The 26,591-nt window shown below is 41.1% G+C and overlaps 2 protein-coding genes across 7 annotated transcripts in view; one reads left to right on the forward strand and one right to left on the reverse strand.

Moving 5' to 3' along the window:
* zgc:85843 (uncharacterized protein LOC405880 homolog) lies at positions 1-3,795 on the reverse strand. Its single transcript, XM_041055385.1, has 10 exons — positions 3,533-3,795; positions 2,510-2,613; positions 2,326-2,423; positions 2,096-2,199; positions 1,923-2,005; positions 1,710-1,834; positions 1,259-1,360; positions 1,054-1,146; positions 842-961; positions 1-732 (listed from the first exon to the last, which is right to left on the reverse strand). The coding sequence occupies exons 1-10, from the start codon at positions 3,622-3,624 to the stop codon at positions 523-525; spliced, it is 1,131 nt and encodes a 376-aa protein (XP_040911319.1). The 5' UTR covers positions 3,625-3,795; the 3' UTR covers positions 1-522.
* Positions 3,796-17,085: 13,290 nt separating this feature from the next.
* LOC121192641 (myomegalin-like) overlaps positions 17,086-26,591 on the forward strand; it is a 35,036-nt gene continuing 25,530 nt past the window's right edge. For all 6 annotated transcript variants that reach the window (XM_041054398.1, XM_041054399.1, XM_041054401.1 and 3 more), the window contains exons 1-6: positions 17,086-17,620; positions 21,671-21,747; positions 24,146-24,269; positions 24,363-24,520; positions 24,611-24,767; positions 25,083-25,136. In XM_041054398.1, the coding sequence (XP_040910332.1) occupies positions 17,480-17,620; positions 21,671-21,747; positions 24,146-24,269; positions 24,363-24,520; positions 24,611-24,767; positions 25,083-25,136 (711 nt within the window). In that variant the 5' untranslated portion in view covers positions 17,086-17,479. The remainder of the gene's footprint in view (positions 17,621-21,670; positions 21,748-24,145; positions 24,270-24,362; positions 24,521-24,610; positions 24,768-25,082; positions 25,137-26,591) is intronic.

Genomic DNA, 26,591 nt, shown 5'->3' on the forward strand with positions numbered 1-26,591 from the left:
TTTCAAGCATTCAGTGAATTTTATGAACTGTTATTATATTCACAGTTTTTAAAAGGATGAAAGCTGGGATAGTTTTCACTGACCAAGTCAATTATAGATCAGTAAAAACAAACTTCAAGCTGTTCAGGTGTGAATATCTGCACTGTATGTTTTATAATAATGACTTTCACTCTCCAGAAGTGTATTGCTGACCTTTATATTCAGGTTAATGGTCTTAGTTTGGGAGGATACCAACTGGATATCTATATGAGTCACCTGAAAACTGTGTGAGATGATCACAGCCCTCAACTCCATCAACAGCCTTCTTATCAGGGTCCAACAGTCCATGCAGGGAGTGCTGCGTGATGTGACTGATGTGTCTGAACAGTTGACTCAGAGGGCAATGTTTTTAGATTTCCTCTGGGCTTAAAGTTGAAAAACTGTGTGTTTAAAGCAGTTTGTGCGCAAAAGAGAGTCCCCAGAAAACATTAGCCTTGTCACAGCGTGAAGTATCTCTCGACAGTCCCGCAGCTGGTGTGTGGCTTAGTTTTTCTTCTTCTCGTTGTTGGTCTGTCCCTTGAGAACGGGTTTCATAAAATAAGCAGGGTTGCTGTGGCAGCGCAGGGCCAGCAGAACCGGAGCGGCAGCGAGTAGCACATTGGGGGTGATAACAGGCCACCATTTATCTGCTGGGACTCGGTACGTGAAGGGAGTGCGGGAGTGCAGAGATGCACCGATATGGCACCACTGGGTCTGAAGGGAATGGTGGGAGAAGCAGGAGGAAGTCAGCATTAGACTTTATGTTGCATCTTGCCTTTTCACACAATACGAATAACAACCAGCACTTAATAACCACAGTTACCTGAGCCATTGCTCCAGCAAAGAAGATGGACCAGTCTAACATCCAGGTGCATCCAGGTGTTTTCAGACCATAGATGAAGACAGTCAGCAGGGGCAGAGCATAAAACAGATACACCAGCATCTAAAAGAATTGTGCACAAAAATCAGTTATCGTTTTGAACAAGGACTTACAGTATATTTGGTTTAATTCAGTGTATCTTTCTATAAACTGACCATAACCCTGGGGAAGCCAACTGGGTCTTTGAGGTATGGCTCGTACTGATAGATGTAGGTGAAACAGGCATCCAGAGGACAGTCCAGCACCACCTGGAACAGAGCAGAAGGAGAGGAACAGTATTCAAACATGTTAACATATATCTCAATGAGTGAGGCAGAAATACTGGAAAAGATACAAAAGCTTCCGAGTAATTTTACTCACAAAGCCTCTGAAAACGCAGAACACCATCGATCCCAGTAACAAAAGTGAGAGAATCAGGTCGACCGGCCGGGACAGAAGACCTTTCTTCTGCTCCGCTGCGATCTAGTAAACACAGAAGTATTCTTAGTTAATGTAGGCGCAGTCCACTTCATTATTATTTTACTTTAATAGTGATTAAAGCCTAATTAGCACAAATTTGTTAGTCCTCTATGGCAGTGATCCCTACACAAGGGGTCATGACGTATCTAAGGGGTTACAAGATTATTAATAGAAAAAATCAAATGTCTTTCTGTAGTTTCATCTTTGCTTTTTTCTTATTGTAAAAATTAACATTGCATAGTTTAATGTCTTCTCTCCTCTGGCAACAGTTTAAATGAAACAATGGAAAAAAGAAAAGGGTTGGATGTCACTATTCTATATTCACTATCTTATGATATAAACTAAAATTTACCCTGTCCGCTGTGAAAATTGGCATCTCTCTGGGTCTGCTGAAGAGCAGAGAGGCCGCCCAGAAAGGAACCACAAAGAATGGGACATTCCTCCAAAAGGCTGGTCGAATGTTAGACCCATATTTACCTGCACAAAAGAAATGGCCTCAAACAACACTCAGTGACATACACACATACACACAATATAAAATAGTGTTTATTTAGGCAGCTCTCACCAATGGCCACTCCTGGGATGAGAACAATTTGATGGGCGATGGAGGAGCCCGCCCACAGCAGGCCCAGGCTTCGATAGGACTTCCTGCATGAACAGAAAAACAAACGTATTCATCAAGAGGTCCCGCTGAACACACAGCTGACAGACAGAGATGGCGACGATGCCACAGCTCACCCTCTGAACATCCGGTGAATGATGGTGAGGAAGAGGGCTAAGTGAATGACGCCTTCCCAGTAAGACATCATCACAGAATAGGCAGTGCTCAGATGAGGCTCACCCTGAAGAGATGGCATGACACAATGAACTTTTACATTTAATAAATACATATGTGAAATAAAAACCACTAGGAAATAGCCTTTCAGAGAGGTGGAGGAAAAGTTTAGCCCATTGTTGAGGCATCTTACCATTTTTAGATAGAAGCCCATGAAGCCAGAGAGGAACCCATCCTGCTCTAAAGCATTCGTCAGGCCCACCATGCAGGTGAAGGAAAACTCTGCAAACACTGAAGAAACAAATACACAGAATTAAAAAAAAACTCCACCTTCACTTCACTGATAGATGCTAAAATGTGTGTTTACGTGGTTGTACCATAGAATAAAGGGTCCACTTTCATCTTGTGTTGCACAGTGAGGAGAAGGAGGAGAAGAACAGATCCCAGGACGACCATTCCCATTCCCAGGATAGGAAGAGGTCTGAGGACGAACAGTGATGGCGACAGTGAGGATTCATTTATCAGTTTATCTGTGCAAGTTTAGAACCCTGCAAGTATTTAACTTTACTATTAACTAAATGTTAACTTTTGTTGAAACAACTGATCAATCAGTTGATCAACAGAAAATTAATCAGCAACTATTGAGATAACTAATTAATCATTTATGTCAGTTTTCAAGCACTGGTTCCAGATTCTCCATTGTGAGGATTTGTTGCTTTTCCGTGACATCTGGAATGATAAACTGAATGCCTTTGAATTGTGGACTGTTTGTCAGACAATCTAATCAATATTAAGACGTCACTTTGTCCTTTATTTTCCTCTATTTTCCAACATTTGCCTTCAATTAAGTGAACCATCTTGCTATTTCTCTAGAGTGTTATTCCCTCTGTTTTCATTACAGAAAAATTATCTAACGCTGGATGTACGAAACAGCTTTATAGGCCATATATAACAATCATGAAGTTAAGAAATTGTATAAATTATTACTTTTAAATGTGCACTGATTTTGGCACAGACCAGAAATACTGTTGAACCTGGGTGATGTACTTTCATTTTCAAGCCTTACACTCAAGGTAATCAATTTAGGAATTTAGTACATTTAAGAGCTTATTCCATTTTCCTTTTCATTTTCACTCGTTTTATTTTCAAGGTTTGAGTGAATCTTGTTTTCATTGGAGGCTTTAAGAATCTCAACAGCAACTTTAAACGAGGTTACCTCAGGATAAACACGCCCTCGCTAAATCTCCTTTTCCTTCAGGCTGTGGGCCCCTTCATAAGCCTATTAATATCAGCGGCTTTACTGTGCCATGCCTTCATACAGCAGGCCGAGATGAGAGTGAAATTATCAAAGAGTGTGCGCACACACGCTCACCCACAGACACACACACACAAACACTTACTCCTGAAGCGCAGGGATGTTGTTCATGGTGTACAAAACTCCAGGAGCCAAGAGAGAAAGGAGAAACACAGAAACCTCCACCGGCGGCCTCATTGTTGAAAACTTATTGTTTGACCTATTTAAAAACAAAAAAAGGAAAGAGAAATATTTCCAGCTAAACAACCTTATTGCCTATGAAACGACGCATGTTTGTAGCCAGCGTCCTTTCCACTGACGCCGAGGGAAGGAGATAATTAAAAGGAGTGTCAATCGTTGCCTTTTGATCTGTGATGAAACAACGCACTGCTGCTCCAGTGTGTCTGCTATCTAGCAGGTCTCAAAGTTCAACTCAGAAGCCATGTCCAATGGGTGAAAATTTAAAGGGAAAGAATGCAAAATTCAGATAATGGACTGCTGAATCGCACGTCATGCATAAAATACACATTTACCTTTTTTATGCTGGATTTGGTATTTTTGGCTGCTGTTTATTACCTTTAAACTCCATGACAGGCCACCCCATGTTACAGGCAAACAATTCAGATCATAACCGTCTGTGGTCATTCGCCGTTCAGCTTGTACAGACTGCCACCTGCTGGAGGCAGCTTTCTTTCCTTGACAGCTTCATTTTTGTGCTTTTGCTTTCTAGAATCATGCAATTTTTGGATTGTAAATACACAAGATGAGTCTGTAATGACAAAGGTTAAGAAAAAAAAAAAAATCCCGGTCACGCTGCACATGTTGAAGTGTTGTCTAGGCTCCTGTGGCCCCTGGGGTTTGTTTAAGGAGCCATCTGTCCAAAGATTAAGAACTCCTCCGTCTGATGTCTCCAGTCTTGATTAGATTCTGGATTATTTCTGAGAGAGAACATAAAGTTCAGAACAAAGATTATGTTTTTTTTTTTTTCAGTCTGGGTGTTATTTAAAACTAATCATCATTTCATGAAGTACAGTTTCTTTACTGAATACTGGTTAATACCCCTGGTGTTTATCTTTACTGCACATAGTAGAGCAGGAACACGTGCATTATGCAACCACATCTTATGGATGAACAACATTTGTAAAGCAGGCCTACATCTAATGCAACTTTATCTTCTGTAACAAAGCGGCTGAAGAGGATTATGCTGCTGTTGCCGCAGAAACTTAGTGACAAGTGGAAAGAGAGAGTAGAGAGGGGTGGGGAGTCAATAAAGAGAGTAGAAGCAGACTGATTCAAATCAGATGTGCAGACTACATTCTTCGCCCACACAACAGACACAGGTTTTTTTTTGAGGTGACACAGATTTTTCAGAAGAACACGCTCAGTCTGCCACAATGCTGCACCCTTTAATCATCGGCATTATGACCGTAAACACCTCTCTCACCATCGTCTACTGGACCTTTATCCTGGGAGATGCCTACTTCAAGTGGATGATGGAGCCGGAAGACAAACCCAAGAAGGTGGTCACCCCAGCCTGAGGGAGTCACAGTCAATATGGACCTAGGTGACCGAGTGACTGGGTGTTATTTTGCTTAGAACTAGTTCAGCTTGTAGTGCTTTCTGTGGAGTTTAATTTTGCAATCAATCTGCTTTACGTTTCACCTGAAGAAGATCTGGAACCCCTCTGTGAACTATAGAAAAAAAAAACCCAAATGGATCCTGGAAGTAAATGAGTAAGGCATCCTACTCACAGGTAAATTTTGGCATTTATCTTGAACTCTTGCACAAAAAGATACACTGAATTACATGACTTATTGTCTGTGAATTGTCTTGTATTGGTAATTGTGGTTTCTGCGAATAGGTGGCTCAGAGTGCACCACATTACAATGTCAACAGCTACCTCAGGTGAAGCTAAATAAACTCCATCTTCTGTTTTGTCGTCTGCTGACTCAGTGAACAGGTGTTGCTGGTGACAGCACGAGGCAATCAAATCCTGTCAAGGATTACTATTAAGAAAACCTTGATACAGACACACACAGTCTTATTCTCTGGACAGACTCATCCTGAGACACATCCAGAGACCTCACACTTTTTTTCAGCATCCGTCTCTTTTGTCTAATTTTCCACCTTGATTTTCATTCAAACTCATCACCGTTTTACAACTCTCCTCTTCCTGCTGTGGAACAACATGGCGCACGTCTTCTACTATGGGATGCACCCAGTCTCTTGGTTCATTCTCTTTGCAAATATAACCTTCACCATCATGGAATGGCAATTTCTCATAAATCGGTTTTTCCAAATTCAAGGCCAGTCAAATGAAAACGAGTCTAAACCCTAGAGGAAGCAAGCTACAGCACAACCTGATGCTCCACCAGGAAGACCTGAGGGGATAAAACTGCATTTTAGGATCACTGCTTACCTGCCCACTTGCAGAGAAAAATAATGATTGTGGGTTTGTTTTTTGTTTTTGTTTTTGATTTTTAATTTCAGTTTGCTGTGACAGAGCAGCCTCTATGGTAAGCCTTTTGTTTGCATGACCTTAAACTTCTGCCATGTGTTTGTGGTTATTTCCAGAGCTTTATGTGTACAAATCACACTAATTTGGAAGTCTTTTCATACACAAAAGCTGAGGAGTTATTTCAAGTTTCGATTATAAGGTAAGGAGCTGAATTTGTTGAATTTGTGGCCTAAAACATCTTAAAGTTCATATCCTTCTTTTCATCTCTAACATTTTCTCAGCTTTTACCTTAGCAATGGAATAAATATGTTGCTCATTATCAATTTCGCAAGTCACAGGCTATGATATACAGTTTTCCTACCCATTAGAATATTTAGTGGTCACAAACTCAGATTGCATTTTGAAATATCATCATCTTCTCTGTTATGAAACAAGAAATGAGCCATGTAAAGTTTGTGTCATATTAGTGAATTATGTGACAGGGCATTTGTCCAATACAAGAAGCAGATCTGCTGTGCACAAGATGAATTTAAAGCATGGAATATCCATAAAGTGATGCCAGTTTAAACCCAAGAGAAACTGTGTTTACTGTAATATATGTATCATATATATTTATATGCAATGTAGTCCTGGAGGACATTAAGCCTCTTTGGCGCATTATTGTCCACCTCTCCTCGCTCATATCTCTAATCCCTGCAGATGGAAAGCTGATATTTCTCTGTGACAGACTCAATCCTATTAACTCAGTCTGTCCTATATTCACCTCTACTCCATCTCACACTCCTCGCTCCACTGGAAATTTGACCGAGGACCCCCTCTCAGAAAGACTGTAAGGAATGCTGGGATTTAAGTCTAGACAAGAGATTAGGAGAATTGGCACACTTATGAGTTTTTTTTTCTCGTCTGCTGAACTACATTTTTGTAGCACTGCTCTGTGACAGAGAACTGTCACTCCTGAGAGACAATGTTCTTCTTTTTGAACCATCTTGACATTTCCATCTGTCAGTCAATCCTTCCATTCTTCCCACCTTCAGACAATGATATAAATCTTCTAACACTCAGTTCCTCTCCCTCCTCCTCTCTGATGCACCTATACCACCCATTTTCTAAGTTTTCACAGTGCCATGAAGGAGCTTGGATATTCAACAAGACAATAAATCTGTCATCACACCAAAGAAACAGCCCCGAAGTTTCACCACATTCTGTGAACAGACTCTCCTATAAAGACAGTATCTACTTGTCAAAGTCAGCTCTACCAAAGCAGCCAAACCATGAACCAACAACCACTTGTGTCCCTGAACGCCTCAGGAGGGACCCTGCTTTTAAACCTCACACAGCTGGTGTTTGAGCACCGACAACTCCTCCAGCTGTCCAGAAGGAAGGAGGAGGAGGCCTATTTTGTGGACTACATTCCCCCAGCTAGAGATGCTATAACTCTGCCACGCAATGTAGTTTATGTCCTAGTTGGGGTGGTGCTGGTCATAGTGGCCACTTACGCCATAGTGGGACACCTGATTAAAGATCTGATGCATGACCTAGCAGGTAACCCCATGCTGGTGTCCTCTGCTTCCCATCACTCCACTCCCGTGTCCATGCTTGTGGTGTCTCTGAGCCCTTTTCTTGTCCTAAAGTCTCAGGTCAAGGTGGCATCAACATTTTGTCTTTCCCTTCTTTATCCTTTTGGGTGACTGTGTTGCTTGATGACTCTCCTTCACATTTATCCTGAGGTTTGTGTGCAAAGTTAAACTTTCCAAAAAGTTTCCTTGTTAAACAAAAAACAGATTCAAATTTGAGAATGTCTTAAAGGGGTACTCCAGCAATTTAGCATTGCACTTCCACAAAGTTAAGAGGCTGAGATATCCAGACTTTTAGTCAAGAACACTTGATCCTGTATTTCCCATAATGAAAAGCATCTTTAATTACTCTTCCCCAAGAGTTCAAGAGTTCCCCAAGCTTAGTCAACATCTTCAGGGTTATTTTTAAGAATTAGAAAAGTCTTCCAGAGCCAAATATGATAATTATTTATAAGAGAATTTTTATAACTTTTTCACAGACTGAGTACTCCCCATGACGAGCGAGGTAAACTTCATGTGTAAAATCGGTGGAGTGCCCCTTTGAAACACACTGTCACGTCACAGAAAACCATAGTATTTCATTTTACTCTCTTGCGTTTTCATCTCGCAGACTGGATTCTTGGCCCCAAACCAGTGGAGGATGATTCAGAGGATGGGAGAGCAGAAATAGAAGAAGAGCGGCGAGTGAGTGTTTCCAGTAAGCTGATAGAGAAAGACATGCTGAGGATGGAGAAGGAGAAGGATGGGCTGCTGCCTGGTTTCCACCAGGTAGATGGAGGCTGCCACCCCCCATTCACACCTCCTCCACTGAGAAGCGCCATCGCCTCGTCATACCCCGGAGAAAAAAGAATATCTGCTCATAGCGTGACCTTCGCCTGCCCCGTGACCCCTTACGCCACTTCCCTCTGAGTTTTTGCAAATTGACTGTATTTCAAAAGTAGTTTGGATATATTTTTATCACACTTCCCATCTCAGTGCAGTGATCAGTGTTGTCTCTCTGCTGTAGTGATGCATTAGCTAAAGCATTCTTGTTTCCTGTAAAAAAAAACAGCAAATGTCAATAGCTAGCATTCATTTAACAAGAAAATATTTTCTTTCATTACTTATTAAATAGTTAATGTAAACATTGTCAGTATAGTCAATCAATTAATTATTTTGAGGTATATTACTATTCGCCTACTAATTTCTCCTGCTACAAAATGTAAATCATATATAATGTAAACTTCAAAGATGTTAATGTGAACTGTAAAAAAATATATTTTATTTAGATAACTGACCTTTAAATCTAAAAACTGTATAATTTGAAAACTCTTTTCAGTGAGAATGTGCAATTCTTCCATAAAAAATATCAAGAAAGTGCTGTTAAATTTCACATAAATTGCCATTTCCACTCTCATAACCATCATTTTCCCATTACTTGTTCACTTGCTGTAATGTGTTTCTGATGAAAACACACATCAGTTTTCCTGTTCTGGTGTTGGACTAAGCTTCTCTCCAGTAAACAACTGAATAATACAAGAGTGCTGTTGTGTCTTGTCTGCTTTCATTAATCCGTCTTACCTTACTCTAATACCTGTTTGTGTCAGTGGCACTGACACTTCTGTGACCCTGTTTGTAAATGTCAAGGATTTACTCTACATCAGCCATATTAAATACTGTTCAGTAATGATGTAACCACAAAGATAGATAGATGGATAGGGCTACATGCTGTCCTACATGCAGCAGGTAAATACTGCCCCCTTCATTAGCAAACTGTCCCTGCAGCCCTTGTCCTTGTCCCTCCTCTGACCTTGAGTACCTCAAGTCGCTGCAGCTAATCTAGTTTCCACATGCGTAGCTCCAGAAGAAGACTGATAGGGAGTTTGTACAGGGAAACAAAATGAAAAAACTTACTTACTTTTAACTGAAGTCTAACTTGCTTAGTGTGTTGTTTTAGCTGAGTAAGAGTGTAAAGACACCAAATGAACTGGAGGATCTTCACCTGCTTCTTTGCCGTATGTGAAAGTTTTTATTTGTGTTATAGTTGCTAAACTTTGAGCAGCTTTGTTGTTGGAGTGTGTGAGGCAATGTGGTTATTTCTGTAGAAATCCTGTAGGCACACACCTGATTTTAAAGTTGGAGAATATTTCCTCTGGATCTTCTTGTAATTTGTGTGCAACGATACGTACAAAGATACCTTTGTGCTGTCTTCTTAATACAGGGATGACACAGAGATAATAAGTGGATATCCCCTGGGTGACAGCAGATTTTTAAAGACTACCAGGTGGCAATGGACACGCCGGTGAACAGCTTAAACATTCGTCACAAGGAGGAAGATGGGACCGTGTTCTTTGAGTCTTATATACCCCCGTCTCGGGATGCTGTCCACCTGCCTACATATGTCCTCTACCTGCTCATGGCCATCTTCATTGTGCTGTCTGTTCTTTATGCTATCATCGGCCACCTCATCAAAGACCTCATCCATGACTTTGCAGGTACCTGTTTCTGCTGTTAAATGCAGTCAGTCACTGCTTTTCTCTTGCATCCTCCTACACATCTTCCCTCTCTTTCTGTTTTCCAGATTGGCTGTTTGGGGAGCAGCCTGAGGAAGTGGTGGTGAACTACTGCGAAGCCAAGGACAAGTTTATGGCTGACTGGTGCCCAGAAACCTCACCTGAACTGGAGGCGATGGCTCGGGCCGAGGAGAACAAGATGGTTGACAGGGACTTTATGAAATCCCCTGCCATCTGGATCATCTCTACAGAACCTCAGGGGACGAGGACGGGACCCCGTGTGGTCTTTGGGAAGAAGACGTGAATGAGGAAGATGAAATCATATCAGAGACTTCAGATGCTGACCTTCTGTACCTGGTGTGAATGTATGGATACTAAAATGACTGAGAAGTGAAGTGAGTGGCTGTAACAAAACATTATTGTGTGAGACTTAAATGTTTCATATATTGTAGGAATAGGGGGTGGCTTTGTCTGTGTGGGGGCTAACTGCTTGAGCAGTGTCATGAGGACATCTAGTGTCTGTTGAGGTAACTACAGCTGATTTGCAGCAACAGCATTAGTTTTTTTTTCTGTTAATAGCAGATGTGAGAACATGTAGATATTTATGTGTCCTCTGTAGTACATCCATGACAGACGTACTGTGACAGATGAGCTACGTCTCTGTTGTGTCTGCTCAGCTCAAGAGCTATGAACTAATGAATTGTAGAGTAGCCTAATTATAATAAACCAAAAATTATTTGTTTTTAATGTTTCACATTCATTTATATCCTAAATGTGGAAAAAGCTCTATGCTCTCAGTAGTACAGGAGCATTTTTGGTGTGATATAAACAAAGTCAACCCATTGACCCAGGGTCACACAGAATTAGTGAATAATAACCATGAGCTTTGTGTGTGCTATTTATTCACATCACTTCTCCAGTGAACTATGAGCTTCACACTATAACCGAGGATTGCATGAATGAGATAACACCAGAAACAGGCTTTGTCACCAGTTGATGGTGACAGTTAGGTACGAAGCCCTTGTTTGTGAGAACATGAACCTTTTTAACCATAAAAATAACTAACCCTTGTCTTAAGACGAAACTTAAAAATGGTCAGTTCATCCAAATAATTACAAACATTATCTCATGTATTGGCACCTCGGCTCCCAGCAGAGGGCGCTGTGGTAAATGACCTCACAAACTGCATGCCACCGCATCCGATACTGTGGAGGAAGAACAGGAACCTTTTCAGGAAAGCATGTATGATGTGAATGTGGAGGTCTTGTAAGTGACAACCAAACAGGCATCGAGTAGTGAAGCAAATGTAAAACACAACAGAACATCTTGTGATATTTATTATTATTTTTTTATTTATTTGCTCAGAGTAATGACTCCATCCTCCAGGCTGGTGTTTGAGGCCCAGCTAAGGACTCACTCTCCTCACCGAAAAATGTTTGTCACGTGAGTTATATTTTCAGGAAGAGCTATATGTTGGTTTTGTGGCCTCTAACAAGATTACCAAAGCTGCACCCCTCTTCACATCCTCTGGCTGTTACTGAGCGCTAAAGCAAACAATGACATAATCTTGTTAACTTTGTCTCGCTAATCCTTCTTTTTCAGAGCTGGACCCCTGAGTTAATGTCACTATTCTCTGAAACAGATAAAATAATCAAACGCCTCAGAAACCTGATACACGTATCAGCTGAGTGGGATCTCAGAGATCTTTATAGTATTTTTTAATTCGGGAAAAGTAACCGAATACTGTGCAAGACTATAAAATCCAGGTAATCAGGCAACAGCTTGGGGTCTGTTTGTGCTGTGTGAAACGTGCAGACGTAGTTTTATGGTAACTGGTGATATGCTGATAATATCTGTCTTGTGGTAGTTTTAATTTCCATAAATTTCAGCTATGTCTCAAAGAAAATGGACATTTCATTGGGAACTCAGTCAAGGATCACATGGGGGGCATTATAAGTCAGTATAGGTTCTGTATAAATGACAAGGCAATTTAATGTACTATCTCAGTGAAAACTGAAAGTATCTGCTACATTTTGCTTTGAAAACATGGTTGTGGGAGTTTGGGGGCTCTCTGACATCGCTGCTTTTATTTTCAGGGCGCGCATCCTCGCACGCCCCCCCCCCCCCCCCCCCCATCACCACCACCAAACCTGAGCGGTGTGCGGCGCGTCGACCGCGCAGATAACATGTTCCCGTGTGGTTATATTTACCCCAAAGAAAGAATAATGGACTGGTGATTTGAAGGCGGCGACTTAACGGCATGGATGCCCGCTGACTGAAGGAATAGCCTATATGGATTGGAGCTCATCATCGCCGGAGCAAATCTGGGGAGAGTCTGAGAGGTGAGGCGGCATTTAGTCGATTGTGTGCGGGGAGACACCGCAGCGGAAGACCGGCGCTCACTGGGCATTTTAACAAAAGCACCAGTCTGTGTATAAGCCGCGGTCTGGGCTAATTAAAGGAGCCCTCTCGGTTGCAATGCTTTATGTTCTGCCATATATTTTTTTTCAGTCCTCTATCATAAATGAGTCGTATATCCAGTAAAGGCCCTTTTTCTCGACACTAGACGTGACTGTATCACATACAGTAGCCATCTGCATGCTTTATGGATCGATGGAAGCTATTGAGGCCACTGCATGGCCATTAAATTTGTGACTTTGGCTGTTATGTTGCAGCGGATGTCTGAATTTTTCCCCGAATATGTTTATGATAAGATTTTCTGATGAAATACGTGAGTAAGGACGCGCCTCACGGGGCTAATTTTGGCCTACTTTGCAAAAAAGGGCATACATTGCGGTACAGTAGCAAATATTTAAAGGGCCCAGCTGGGAATTTGGGCAATAGGGACCCTGGAGGCACTTAGCAGAAGGGGCCCAGAAGTAAAAGCTAAGGCCAAATTCCTTTATACAATCGAGTTCTAAGAGAGCATGACAAAATAAAAGCATGACTTTAAATAGTTTAAAGCGTTTTTGCCAGTCTCTCATCAGAATTCTTGTTATTTTAATACATTCAGTTGAATTACTGAATTACTTGTATTGATTCAGAGTAACATAGCAACCTGGCATGGTTCAAAATCTCCAAGCAGTGTGTAATATGTAGGTTACTGCATCATCAAATCCCTCCTACAGACAGGCACACATTAACCATAAATGGACCATCCCACTGACAAACGCAATAAGAACACAGTACAACAACTATCCTCCCCACCACAGTTTTGCAGCATGGCTGTTTCCCCACCTGGTGAACGTCTAAACCCCTGGCATGCAGCAACTGTCTTTACATTTTCTGACCCAGCAGCTGTCAGAGGAATTTACAATGTCCAGGAACTGGAATGAGGAGCACCAGTGGGCAGTATGCAGCATTGTAAAACACATAACCTAGTAGCCCATAATGCTACTGTTATGCTGTGGTCAGTGCACACACTGATTAATCGTTTAGCTTCATTTGTCATTTTTCTTGTGAAAATGTGTTTTAATGTACTCTGATCTACTGGCTTTCACAAGTTTAAGGGAAGAATTATTCCACCAATTGCAAACGTCGTGAAAAAACTCCCAGTTTTGCTTGGTAGGCAGATAGTAAGGTATAGTTAAAGGACCCCCCCACCCCCTCTCCTCTCCCCTGCTGGGACTTCCTGATGACCCCCTATTCTCCTACAGAGGTGCAAATGAGATCATGGGGATTTTAGTGTCTTTTTCATTTCTAGAATTGATCTCAGCTTGAAAGGATGACAAAACCACAGTTAATTGGTTTCTTTCCTCCACAAATGTTGGAATGTTGGAATGCATACTGTGCTGCAGGTGTTTTTTTTTCTCTCTCATGTGTTACATGTGCTGACAATGCTTCTTTTTTTGTTTCCCTTGGACAGTGCTGTGGTGGAAGAGGATACTTCATCCAAGATCACAGGTCACATGACAGGTACAAAGCTCTCTTGAAAAAAATGTAAAAGTGTAAAGTGTAAAAACATAAACTGCTTATTTGGTTTTTTATCTAATGTTTTTTTCAATGTTTTTTTTCCTTCTTCTGTTTAGATTTGTGTAGTGATGAAACAGACAACTCTCTTCCTCTCCAGCTTCACACACTCAAGCAGTTTGAGCAGGTGAGAGCTTTTATTTTGAATGATCATAGAGCTTAATATGAGTGACACTACCTTGTCCTTCAGCATAATTAATGACACTGTGGGTAAGCTCAGTAAAAATGTGCTCTACAGGGCCATCTTGTGGATCCATCTCTTACTACAAGATGTAATGAGCAGATTTGGCTTGTTTTGATGGAGACTCTTCTCTGTAGGCCCAGACCACAGTGTTGAGGGAATCAGTAGTGTTTTATCCTAAAAATCCATGATCATAAACAAACCATCTGCAGTACATGTGTTTAAAATACTGTACAGAAAAGGAGAACACCTGCAGATGAGGATTTGGATGGAAAACACCCTGAACCCTCCTGATGGTTAAAGTCTGCCTCTGGCTACAGCATGGCCTACTTTAGGATTTCTCATCAGTTTCTGTTGCACTATTATTGGGCATTGTACCAGTCACATTTTACAGACATGCTGTATTAAACATTCTTTGTATATAATATATATGTACTTGAACAAAGCACAAATTCAATACAAGCTGCAGGTTTGTCATTGCTGATCCGCCTCTTGCCAAATTTCACGTGAAGCTAAGTTTGACAATGTGGAAGTTTTGAAGTTGGAAAATTAGGGGTGGATGGAATACAAATAGGTTTTTTTGTGAAATGTCACTGAAAGCAGCAGCACAATTTGTGTGGCTGTTATAAATTTAAATAAAAATTAATATGTTTTTTTAAATTGCTATTTAAGATGGTTATGTGATTAAATGTATCAAAGCCAACTGTAACCAAAGGCACCTACAAAGATTACACCTACTGCACTGTGCAGTGTCTCCGCTGGTTGACTCAGTGAAGTCACTGCTCTTTGTTATTATTTACCAAAAAATAGTCTCAGCACGTAACGCCCCCTAAAGCCACAACTTGACGTTTTACATTTCGTTTACATTTGTTTATTTAATTATACAAAGCTAATTGTCTCCCAGTCCTGTCTATTCTTCAGCACCCTTCACTGTTGTCTCTCTTTTCAGTCCATTGTCCATTAGTAGCCTCATGCAATACGGTAGCATCTGCAGCTGTGCTCTTTGTAAAATAGATGCACAAGTATGGCTGACTGTCTTCTGAAATACCCAGACTGTGTCACACAGTATTACATTGATTCACAAGTCCAACACACTTTCCTTCAATACACACCTCAGTGCTCTCTTTCAAAAGCTGTTGATGTGTCAGACACATACCAGATCAGAATAAAACACAAGCCAAGCACTAAAACTGTCACTGAGAACTCACCACCAGTGAAGCTCCTTTAATGTTATTCTGGAGCTGCCGCTGAGCCTCGTTAAAACGGGAGGTGTCACCAACCAGTCACGAAAGCGGAGGGTACTTTCTGAAAGACAACAGCCAACTCAAAGCTGGAGTCACTTTCGTGGCTGCCAGATCTTGGATGTGTCAGTTTTACACCTTAGATAAACACATTGCAACACACACTGCACGCACATATTTACACGCATTCTCTCCTATTTATTTGTCTTTGACCAAGAGCTGAAAAGTGAGTGTGTGAGAGGGTGTGGCTATATGTGTGGAGTAGTTTAAAAACACACACTACGAATATGATGTCATCCCTAATGTTATGTGGAGACTCCACTTGGCGTCTAGCCTATCTTTTGCTCTGAATTATTTAGCAATAGCATGTAATGTGACACTTTAATGGGCACACACACTGAACGCACCAAGAACTAATAATGACGTAACTGCATGTGTTGGTAACATGCATCAGTCACTTTATTAGAGATTCTTTTTACATTGGATATTAATCCTGACACTTGATTTTAGCCAAGGTTATTGCTTTTATTATAATATTGAGGAAGTACTTATGGACCCCGTCTTTCTGTTTCTTTCTTTCTTTCTGTTCACTCATCCCTGAGGGACAGGGATTCACCACTCTGTGAGATTCAGGACACCTCCCTATTAATAGCACTGTGGCTCAGTGCTGCCAGGTCTCCTATTTCATCCAGCTTCTTTCCATTCACCTGTCTGTCCCACTCCCATCAGCCCCTCTGATTTTATTTCCCCGTGCCCTTGTCAGGAGAGTTTTTGATTTTTATCTGTTTAACTATAGACAAATGGTAAATTCGGGGCAGGAGTGGACAGATGTGGTTCCTTTGAAATGTCAGATGGTATTGCTGTACAAACTGTATTTTACTGTGTGTCAGTGACTTTTCTATTTGCATAGTTGAAAGCTACTTTAGTTTGTCCAATATTGGGACCCAAAAGAAGCTGTTGGACGCAGCCACATTGTTGTGGCTAACGTGTAAGCAAGCAGCTGCCTACTTAGCTACACATCCTAACAAAACTGTTTTGTTTGTAATCAACCTTTTAAAGGAGAAAGTGATTTTCTTCTCAGAAAAAATTTCCAGAATGGGTTGTAATTGTATAGTGTCTCCCCTGAGTAGAAAGGAAACCTACATTCAGGAAATCAAGTATTTCCTAACTTGATAAACTTGTGTAAAGTCTATCAGCATTCTCTGGGAGCAAATTCATTTGCTCAATGTGCAAAATACCAAAATAAAACAAATATTAATGAGACTGTCATTTCCCAAAATCAGCAGAGACTAAATGGAGGTGAGTCAGTGTTGTGGTTATATAACATGGAGGCTGGTGTGGATAGATTTTCAGCTATTCTCTCAATAGGGATCAACTTCCAGACTCAAAAATATATGTTGAAAAGGGTTAAGCAAGTGGTTAAACTGGGCAAATTAAATTTACCTTCAATATCCTATCTGAAAGGAAACAGACAAAATGACAAAAACCCAGAAGGACTCACATTTAACCCCCTCTTTCTCTTCATGTCTGAGTTCCTTTCGACGGTTCTGTTTTGCAGAGGGCTGAGATTTCCCTTCATATCACAAGTGCCCGTGATCCCTGAGCCTTTTACCTCCCCTCCTACTCCCTCCCTCCTCCCCCTCTTCTCCCCTTCCACCCATCTCCCTTGGCAGTCTGGGATTCCAGGGATGTCTCCTCCAGTAAAATAAGCTCCTGTCCCGTCCCTTAGTCGACCAGATCACACCATGGAGCTGACATGGCTGCATCTTTGACCGCCTGGGCTGCAGAGTAGCCCTCTGCACCTCAAACGCCCCATTAGGCTTGAGTGTGTTTGTTTGTGTGAATGTGTTAGCTTTAGTGCATGTGTGGTTTTATAGATGGTTTCCCAATGGCCTAATAGAGGCTGGGATACCACTTTGTAAATAATTTGGCTTTTTTCAGGTAAAGCATTATGCTCTTTTGGAGGAGGTGGTAGCATGTCTAACGGTTACCGGACTCTAACACAAGGACATGCTTTGACAGTCACTGTCCTTTAATATGGACTCTGTATTCTCCCACAATACGGAGAAGTCGGAGACGACTGTTCATTTTTGACCTACAACGGACATGTCAATCAGTGTTGGTGCTCTCTGACGGTCATGTCTAACGGTTACCGTACTTTGTCACAGCACCTAAATGACCTGAAGAAGGAGAACTTCAGCCTCAAGCTCCGCATCTACTTCCTGGAGGAGAGGATACAGCAGAAGTATGAGGAGAGCAGTGAAGATGTCTACCGCACGGTGAGTAGGGCAACTCATGAATATGTGAGCCTGTTTGACTGCTGATGAATCGGACTGTTTGTTTGTGGACTAAGGGTCATTTCATTAACAAAAAAACAATTTATGCTTTAGAGTATTTAATCAAAAAAGCTGAATTGTGCCTTCATCAGTGATTAGATGGTGGAACCATTAGATGGTTGTTATCATGACAGACCTTAAGAGCTGCTTTACTGAGCTACTTCCACAGTCTGTTGACCCAGCTGTTGCACTGACCTGGTCGAGGTGATGTGACCTGTCGTGTTTGCTTTTCCAAGTACTTGTTTTTAGATGTAGCCACTGTGTGAAGGACTACACATTCATTAACTAGTTTTTGCTCAGGGTTTTCTTTATATGATGCAGTTTTCTTCTGTGTTGCTTTCTATTGATGTCTTATACTGAGATCTACAGCTGCATAAATACACAGACTCAGTGGGACATACCTGTGAACCTATAATGGAATCTCACCAATAGGCCAGTGAAATGAAATAAAACAAAAAAAAATTACAGACTGAAATGTGTCAGGAGCATCAAGTATTAAAAATTTTAAGTTACTGAAAGCTGAAGTCAAATCCCCGAAACAGAAACGTATTGATCAGCAGATGAGTAACTTTGGGCTGGTGGTCGGACAAAGCAAGGAATTAAAAAATGTCACTATGATCTCTGGGAACTTACTATGGTCTATTTTTTTGACATTTTCTATATTACACTATGAAATGATTAATCAAAAACATAATCAAATTAAAGGAATCATTTGTTAAAACCTAAAAATTGCAACATTTTTAAAAGTATTTCTCTCTGAGTACACCACTGATATGCATGTGCCCTGTTTGTTTCTAAGTGGGCCTCCCTGTACACGTGTGTGTGCATGTGTAAAGTGTGCACCTACAATAAGGTGACCCAGCTCAGCTGGCATCTGTTTGCGTGAGCCAGTTGGCATTTAAAACTCGTCTCTTTCTTCCTCCCTTCGTTCCAAATCCCTCCCGATCATCAACAGCTCTTTGATATGAGAAAACTAAATAGCTGCTTGAGCCAGCTGAGCAAGACCTGAGTGTCCTGCCACTTATCCTCCACAATTACTGCATACCAGCAGTGGACTAATCCCACGTCATACAGACATCCAACTGGAGTTTAATCCTTGTGCTTAACAATATTTCACTGTGTGGCTAAAGGTTAAATAGTCTAATCACTTTTTTATTGGAGCCTAAATCTTTGCACAGTTGATGTTGTCAGACCTGAGCTGTTTGAGCACATAGTGATCCTTCCCAGAGCCTGAGAGACTCTATTTATAGAACAGGCTTGAGTACACTGATTTATTTATCACATGTATTCATATGAGGGTCCATATGACACAAGGAGCACTTTGTTGCACGTGTTTGTTCGCATGGTTATCTTCACCATGGTTTAGGAATACCACTTGATATAAATAGAAAGTGAATATATATTTAGCAGTACATAATTCTCTAATTTCTAGGGCTGCAACTGATGATTATATACTGATTATTTTCCTGATTAGTCCATAGTTTAGTCTATAAAGTGTCAAAAAAGAAAATACTGAAAAATGCCCATCACAAATTCTCTGCCAATCAAATGCAAAACAGAAAATCTGCAGATTTTTAAATCTGAGAAGCTGGAAAACGTGAATATTTGCTCTTAGATGTGTTTCTGTTGATTTTAAGAGATGATACAAGATGTAGATCTTCAGTGTGGATTCAAACATAATGAGCAGGATCGTCATTAGATGTTCTGAGCCTAAATGATAATACCTGTCAGTTGGTGATAAGTCATCCTAACATTGCAGGTGTGTTTGTTTTATGTGTGATGGTGACATGGTCCTGTCACTGCAGCCATCTCCTCTTCATTCACTGCATGGTTATAAGTGGGTCTGTTGCTGAGGGCCGTCGGGCCAGGAGGGGCTAGAATAGCAGGTGCACTGTGATGGATGTCTATATTTAGAGATGTTTTTGAGATGGGAAATGTCTCTCTTACTGTAAACCATTTTGACACACACACACACACAGGAATACGTGTTCCCCTTGCATGTGTGGTACTTATTTACTGTTTGAGCATTTAGGCAAATAATTGCCACCATTAGCTATGCAGAACATATGTCTGGTCATATGTTGCCTAAGTTCTAGTTGCTGCTGCATTACTATGAGTGCGAATCGAGTCTTCGAGTCTCAGATAGTCTTAATTTAAGACATACAGACATACCATATTTGAGAAAATGCAGCCTGGGAATGGTTGAAGATGACCAACTTTCAACTGATTCTTTGGCAAAGTATCTCAGAGGATACATACATTTCAGAAGATGCTGAATAACATCACATGCAGCATTTGAGCCATTTTTCTTTGTCAGCATATGAGGACAATAGTCGTTGCAGCTCTACAGCTCTGTTTGTTTATTTGAAATTTAATATGTCCTGATTCTGGCTTTCTGAAGCTTGGAGGCATCCCATAGAAACATCAAGTTATTTTATCATGGCTAAGATAATAATATCATTCTGGCTGTTGTTGGCTGGCTACATGTGCAGGATGAATGTGTGCATGTGTGATGATCAGCGATATGAGCTGTGTCAAGCAGTCATGGTGCCTTTCAGGAATGTATTTATGGGTAGGTTTCAGGCTATGAGTGTAGGTACACGTGTAGCCCAGCTCTCTGAGTGTTATCTACATATGTAGATCTTTCTGACAGGGACAGGGTAAGGTCAGCAGACCTTGACATGCATGAAGAGGCACTAAAACATTTCTAAAACAGAAATAGGAAGAGGCAGGATAGGAGAGACAAAGAAAGACACAGAGAGGCAGCTAAACCAACAAGGGTGAACAAGGGAAAGTGGACAGTCTGTTCAAATGAACGTGATGAAAGCTACAGTGATATCGCTGATAAAACCAGTGAGAGCAATTATCTGATCTTGGTCCAGCAGGCAGACAGACAGACAGACAGATAAACTGTCCTCTCTCTCCTGTCTGAGGCCAGAATGGAAAGAATGAGCCCTACCATTCCCACAGTTTAAACCCTCTGTCCCAGTTTAAGAGCCCTGATGGGCCCTAAAATGTCCCCTGTAGACCCCAGCAGGTAAACAAACTGTGGAGTCTAGCCTTTGGCCCCAGTGGTGAGTATCTGAGCTGCCCCGAATTCTTCAGCTCTAAATATACCAGCAATGACAGCACGGTCAGATGTTCTGTGCTAATGATACACAACACCCACCGGCCGTGATTCGCACAGCAGAGACAGAGAGGACAGGGTGTGATGGAGAGATGTAATGACTGAGGAAACTGAATGAGGACTATGACAGATAAGCTTTTGAGATGCAAAGAAGAGAGGGTAATTCAGTGCTACAAAGCTCAGAAGCCCCCTCAGAATCTGTCTATCTTTTTTTATGTATTACTTCAGGTATACAGCACAGACATACAGACACACTTTACACAAAATTATGAGTTTTGTTTTTTTTTTTACCTTGTATACATACAGCATGATCTTGAAATAGATTCTGTGGTTCTTTGTCTCTGCAGAATATGACAAGCTGCGTTATTAGGCACATGTGTATGTTGCGCTGTACTGTAGGCATGCTAAGTCGAGTATGTAAGGCGAAGTCATTTTGTGTCACAAAGTTTGTAACTTGCGTACTGACTTGACAAATTTTGTTACTTTCATTGGGAATATTATTGAATATTATACGCCCTCACAGGTGTTACCAATGTTGGCATCTCTACACATCACACTGCCTGCAGTGTCTATTTTGAGAATGAAAAAATAGCTTCTTTATGAAGTCCATCTCAAAATTGACTTTCATTATTATGTCAAGTTTGCAATATTCACCCATTTTAACATAACTGTATTTATCCCCAGACCAAGTCTCTCTTTACTCATAGCTACAAACTATCACTAACTGATTGTGCAGAACACAGTTGTACAAATGGTCATTTATCTGTCTCTGAGATGTTCTGCATGTGGGGGAGACAAACTGTGATGATGATGATGTGTAATGAACAAATAGTTGAATGACTGACTGACCTTCTGATCTTTTGCAGAACATCGAGCTGAAGGTGGAAGTAGAGAGCTTGAAGCAGGAGCTCCAGGAGAAACAGCAGCTTCTGGACAAAGCCCTGTAAGTTCGCAAATATTAATCATAAATATTGATTGTTGTGTAGTTCCAACCCTTACATTAAGATTTCTTTGTCTGCACATGTGAGCTTTGGTGTCAAACCATGTCTGTCCCTATTTTTATAGATACATAGATATAAGAAAAGTCAGTATTATTGACTATTTTCCAAAGTATCACTATGTTGAAGGTCTCTCCTGCCTGTCCAATTGCAGACTAGACGGAAAAGTATCAACTGCCAAGCTTCATTGAAATCCCCTACATCAGCAGCTTGTGTAACGTAATTACAGGCAGTTATTTTAATGTTTTCTTTGGCCTAATAGACTTTGTTTAACACAGTACATAGTGTGTATCAGTGGGAAAATAAATAGTGGCATTAGACACCGATAACACAGAGTCCTCCATTATGCTCAATATTCATCTATCAGTATGTCAGACCTATGTGTGTCCATGTGTGGTTCTCCATCTATGGATGCTGGCTCGAGAGGAGTAAGTGTGTCCATACTAGAGATTATCTGTGATTCTCCACATGGTCCAGTCTTAATGATCATGTGAGAGAAACACAGGTGTCCTGTTCCCTTAGTTTGGGATTTAAAGGCCATTGTTTGTCCCCTTTTTCACACAGCTAATTCCTTAAAACAGATGTTCTGCTCCTCCCGTAGGGCTTCTCCTGCCCCAGGGTGGAGCCTGAAACTCCTGCAGGGGTTTAGTAGATTGTATGAGATATGTAGGAATAGATGAAGCTTTTGCTGTGGCATCATCAATTTCCACGCTACATGGCTACACACACTAATTGTTTAGCCCTGCACTACTTCAGTTTGCCATACTATAGAGAGAGAATATTTCTACTGCTGACATTGTCAGAGATGCTGCTTAAAGGTTGTGGTTGCTGGCCTTTAAATTGGTATGGATCATCACTGACCAGCTGCTGATGCTCTTGGAAAGGATAAATTGGCTCTTATTACTCGTCTCTATTTTAGTTGCTGTAGTTGCTCCTGCTGCTCTGCGCATCCGTTAGCAGTGGGATTCTTACAGATGAATATAATTTGACAAGCTGTTCAGTGAGAGCAGAGATTTTTCTTACAGTGAAGCAGTTATTATAACATTCTTCGACTTCGACTTCGACTTCGATTATGCTGCTCTCCTGCCCAACAGTTATGCTGCTTTATATCTGATTTTCATTCGTATTCTGTGGCGTGGTTGTTGCCACAGAATTGGTCACTTCCACTGTTAATGGTACTGTACAGACAATCTCATATTACGATATCAGAAGACAGAACCGGGAAACCCTGACATTGCAGAGGCCTCGGGGGCAGCATTCAAGTCAGCAGTGTGGGAACATTGTGGAGGAATCGTTGAAATTTCAGCAGCACAGTCTGTGTTGTCAGTATCAACCTGTTTGCCAGACATTTGTGCCATAACCAGCCCTTGGAGCTGTTGGAAAAGCCCACGGACAACACATCATAAAAGTAAATGTAACAATAACAGAAAAAAATGCTGTGCTTGACTTGTCTTAAAGCACAGTCTCATTCAACAAATACTTGGATTCAAGTCCCACCTGCCTTTCTTGGTAGTTTAAATTGTGTATATTGTTAACAGACCAACCGTACTGAATCCTCTACCTTCTGACTTCTTGCAGAAAGGGTGGTGTTTAAGCTGTCCACATGGGCTGAAGGTCTTGTCCACTTCACAGAAAGGACACTTGTCCAAGAGACAGAAAGACATTTGCATTACTCAGACTGGTTCAAAATATCCCAGTTATTTGAGCTGTTGCATGTGGTGGACAGAGTTAAAAACGTATGTAGACACAGTCCAGAACAGGACTCATGGCGACAGAGTGGCGTGTGCCATTCTGGGAGCAGGAATTCTGGGATAGGGTCGTTGACTGACTAAGTGATATAGACAGATGCTTGCACAGTTGGAGTCTGAAGGAGTGAGGGAAACACTGACGTCATGAGCCACTTAGTGTGGTTGTAGGAGAACAAAGGAACAGCATGTGTGGGAGAAATTTCACATTTCAGAGTGAAGTCTAAAATATTCACATTTCATGCATAAATAGCACAGTGTGTTTCAATCAGTTGTTTCACCACAAACACATCCACCAGTAAACCTTCACATCTGTAACTCAAGCCTCTGGTTGAAATCTGTAACAGTCCAGGTTACTTTCAAAAGGAAAAAGGACCCAAATTGAATCCACTACTGCAGAAACATCAGACCATGTGAACATCAACTCAGAGAGAGTATATACTGGCATTAATCATAACAATAGAAGCCTACATGGGTGGGGGACATATTTAATCTGTGCTATAAGTGGGGGGGTGTTGGGTATCCCATGAGGCTCTACTCATTAGTATGAACCTGACTGATGTGGTGATCAGGTTTGATTTTCTTTCCTCTTTGACAGCACAACAGCAGAGAGCTTGACCAACCACAATGAGGCAGAGCTGCAGAGACGGTGTCAGGAGAGACAGCAGGAAATCGATCACATGCAGCAAGTGCTTGAGACCAAGATTCAGCTCCTGCAGGAGGTTAGTCCGCTTACACCTTCAGCTATTTGAACTGACACAAACATGCCTCAGATTTACAAATGCATAACAGTTTCACTCTGTGTGGGTTTCTAGGAAGCCCAGCTAGCACGCAGTGAGGCTGAGCGGATGGCCTCACTGGCTGGATCACACTCCCACGCCTCCCTCCTCTCCCTAGACACCCCCATGGAGGACATCCCAGAGGACGAGAGGCCCCCAAGCATCCTGTCACCATCCAATACCAACAAAGACAGGTGCAAAAAAAAAAAAAAAATCTCCAACCATCATCAAACTAAATTCACCTTCAAGTGGCACTGAGTGACCCTTCCTCTGTCTATATTCAGGTTAATAGAGGAGCTGACTAAAGAGCTTCGCTCCAAAGAGGCCCTCATCACAGAGCTGAGTGGAGAGAAGACGACCCTCACACTCAGGGTGGGAGAGTTGGAGGGACAAGTTCAAGAGCTGTCTTCATCTCTGCTGCAGAAGGACAAGGATGTGGAGGTATAAATGCCTTTTATTTCTCCTGTAAATGGCAACTAACATCCAAAATCCTCTTCAGTGGCATCTCTCCAGCAGAGCCATTGTAAATGGGTACTCAAACTTATAATTTCTCTAATGTGGGGAATTGTATGCAGATTCATATATATATATATATACAAGTATTGATGTATTTAAAACACCAAAAAACACATAAATTATCTTATGAAACCAATTATTTCATATTTCAGTGAAGGTTTATTTATTTACTTTCCTGGCTTTTCAGTTCCTGGGTTAGCACATACAGTAGGTTTATAATCTGTCTTCTCTGTTGCACAGTTCTATCAGGAGGAACTGGGTCGAGAGAGGCTGCGCATCGAACAGGAGATGCAGGTAGGTGGATATTTAAAACAGCTTTGGTTCATTAGCCATCACATGTTATTATACAGTTCTCCACTAAGTGTCAGAGCAGCATCACAGTGCTCATTGTTGAAGTCCAGAGCTCTTTGTCAGACTCTGCCTCCTTATGGAGAAGTGACACATAGCATTTTCACACAAGAGCTGACAACTGTAGGTTAAACATGTTGTTTAACAAAAATGACCTGCAGTAGAAGAATGATAGAGATTGGAAAATTCACAATATGACCAACACAATATTATTTATAGTAAAATAAAAGGAAAGGTTGTAGTATCAACCAACTTCACCCAAATTTCAGAAAAAAAGTATTAAAAATGTTAACAAAATGTACTCCATCTCTGAGTGTTTTGTGCAGAAATAATCATTTTAAAAAATCAGTACTTCTCTTTACAAGACAAGAAGCATTGTTATATCATAGCTGAAAGAACTAACTGTTAACAATGTTATGGAAAAAAGCAAACATCTAGTGAAACATCCTGTGGTGAACTGAAACTTTGCTCGTCTTTGTGCAGTCTAATCTTGAATGAGTCATTGTGGCTCGGTGGCTTATTCCACCAAAACGATAAAGATATGTGCTGATGAATTAGTACATATTGTGCATCTAAAAGTAACAAACAGAGGTGAGGAACATCATTCAAAAAGAACTGTGTGTTTATGAAACCTGGAATGCATGGAGCATTATTTGAGGCTTCCAGTGAAAGTACAGTCCATCTTACTGAGGGTTTATCTCATCACGTAAAGTGCCAGAATCTCATTACATTTACAGGCTTGAGCTGCACTGACATCCCCAAGGACACATATTTCCTCAGATACATACAGAAAGTACTAATGGAGAGGGACCATTACTTTGGCAGCAGCTCTCTCCACCTGAAGTGAATCCTTACCAATTAATAATTACAACCATAGCCATAGCATAACCAGTGCAGTGCTGGTTGTTGTTATTTGGCAATAGCCTGAATGTGTTGCAAACATATTTGTTGCTGGGTGAGTTTCTCACAAACAGCGTTTCATTGTCATGATGCCTCTGCAGGCGTTTTAACTTGTAAATCAGTTTTGGATGAAGGATGCAAATGCGTTCACCAGACTCTCTGCTCAGATTTCACACTGGATGCATGTGTGTGTAAAGGTGTGCGTGTGTGTGTGTGTTCAAGTTCACTGAAAAACTAACCAAATCTAGGCACCATGTTAAAAGATGTTCAACATCACTGTGTGTGCAAAACATATATCTAGCCACTAAGGGAATAGTGGGCTTGTATATAATAAGCTTCATAGTATTATTTAGAGATGATAAGAAACATTTTGTGTGGGAGTATTTACTGTACATACACAAGAAAAGACAGAACCCTGACTACACAAAAAGTACGCTATCAGTTTTGTGATGGCTGAATTTTAACTGCCCGGGTGTTGAAATGCTGAGGACATTTGACTTT

Source organism: Toxotes jaculatrix, chromosome 14 (assembly GCF_017976425.1).
Source record: "Toxotes jaculatrix isolate fToxJac2 chromosome 14, fToxJac2.pri, whole genome shotgun sequence".
In the NCBI taxonomy this organism is placed as follows: domain Eukaryota; kingdom Metazoa; phylum Chordata; class Actinopteri; family Toxotidae; genus Toxotes; species Toxotes jaculatrix.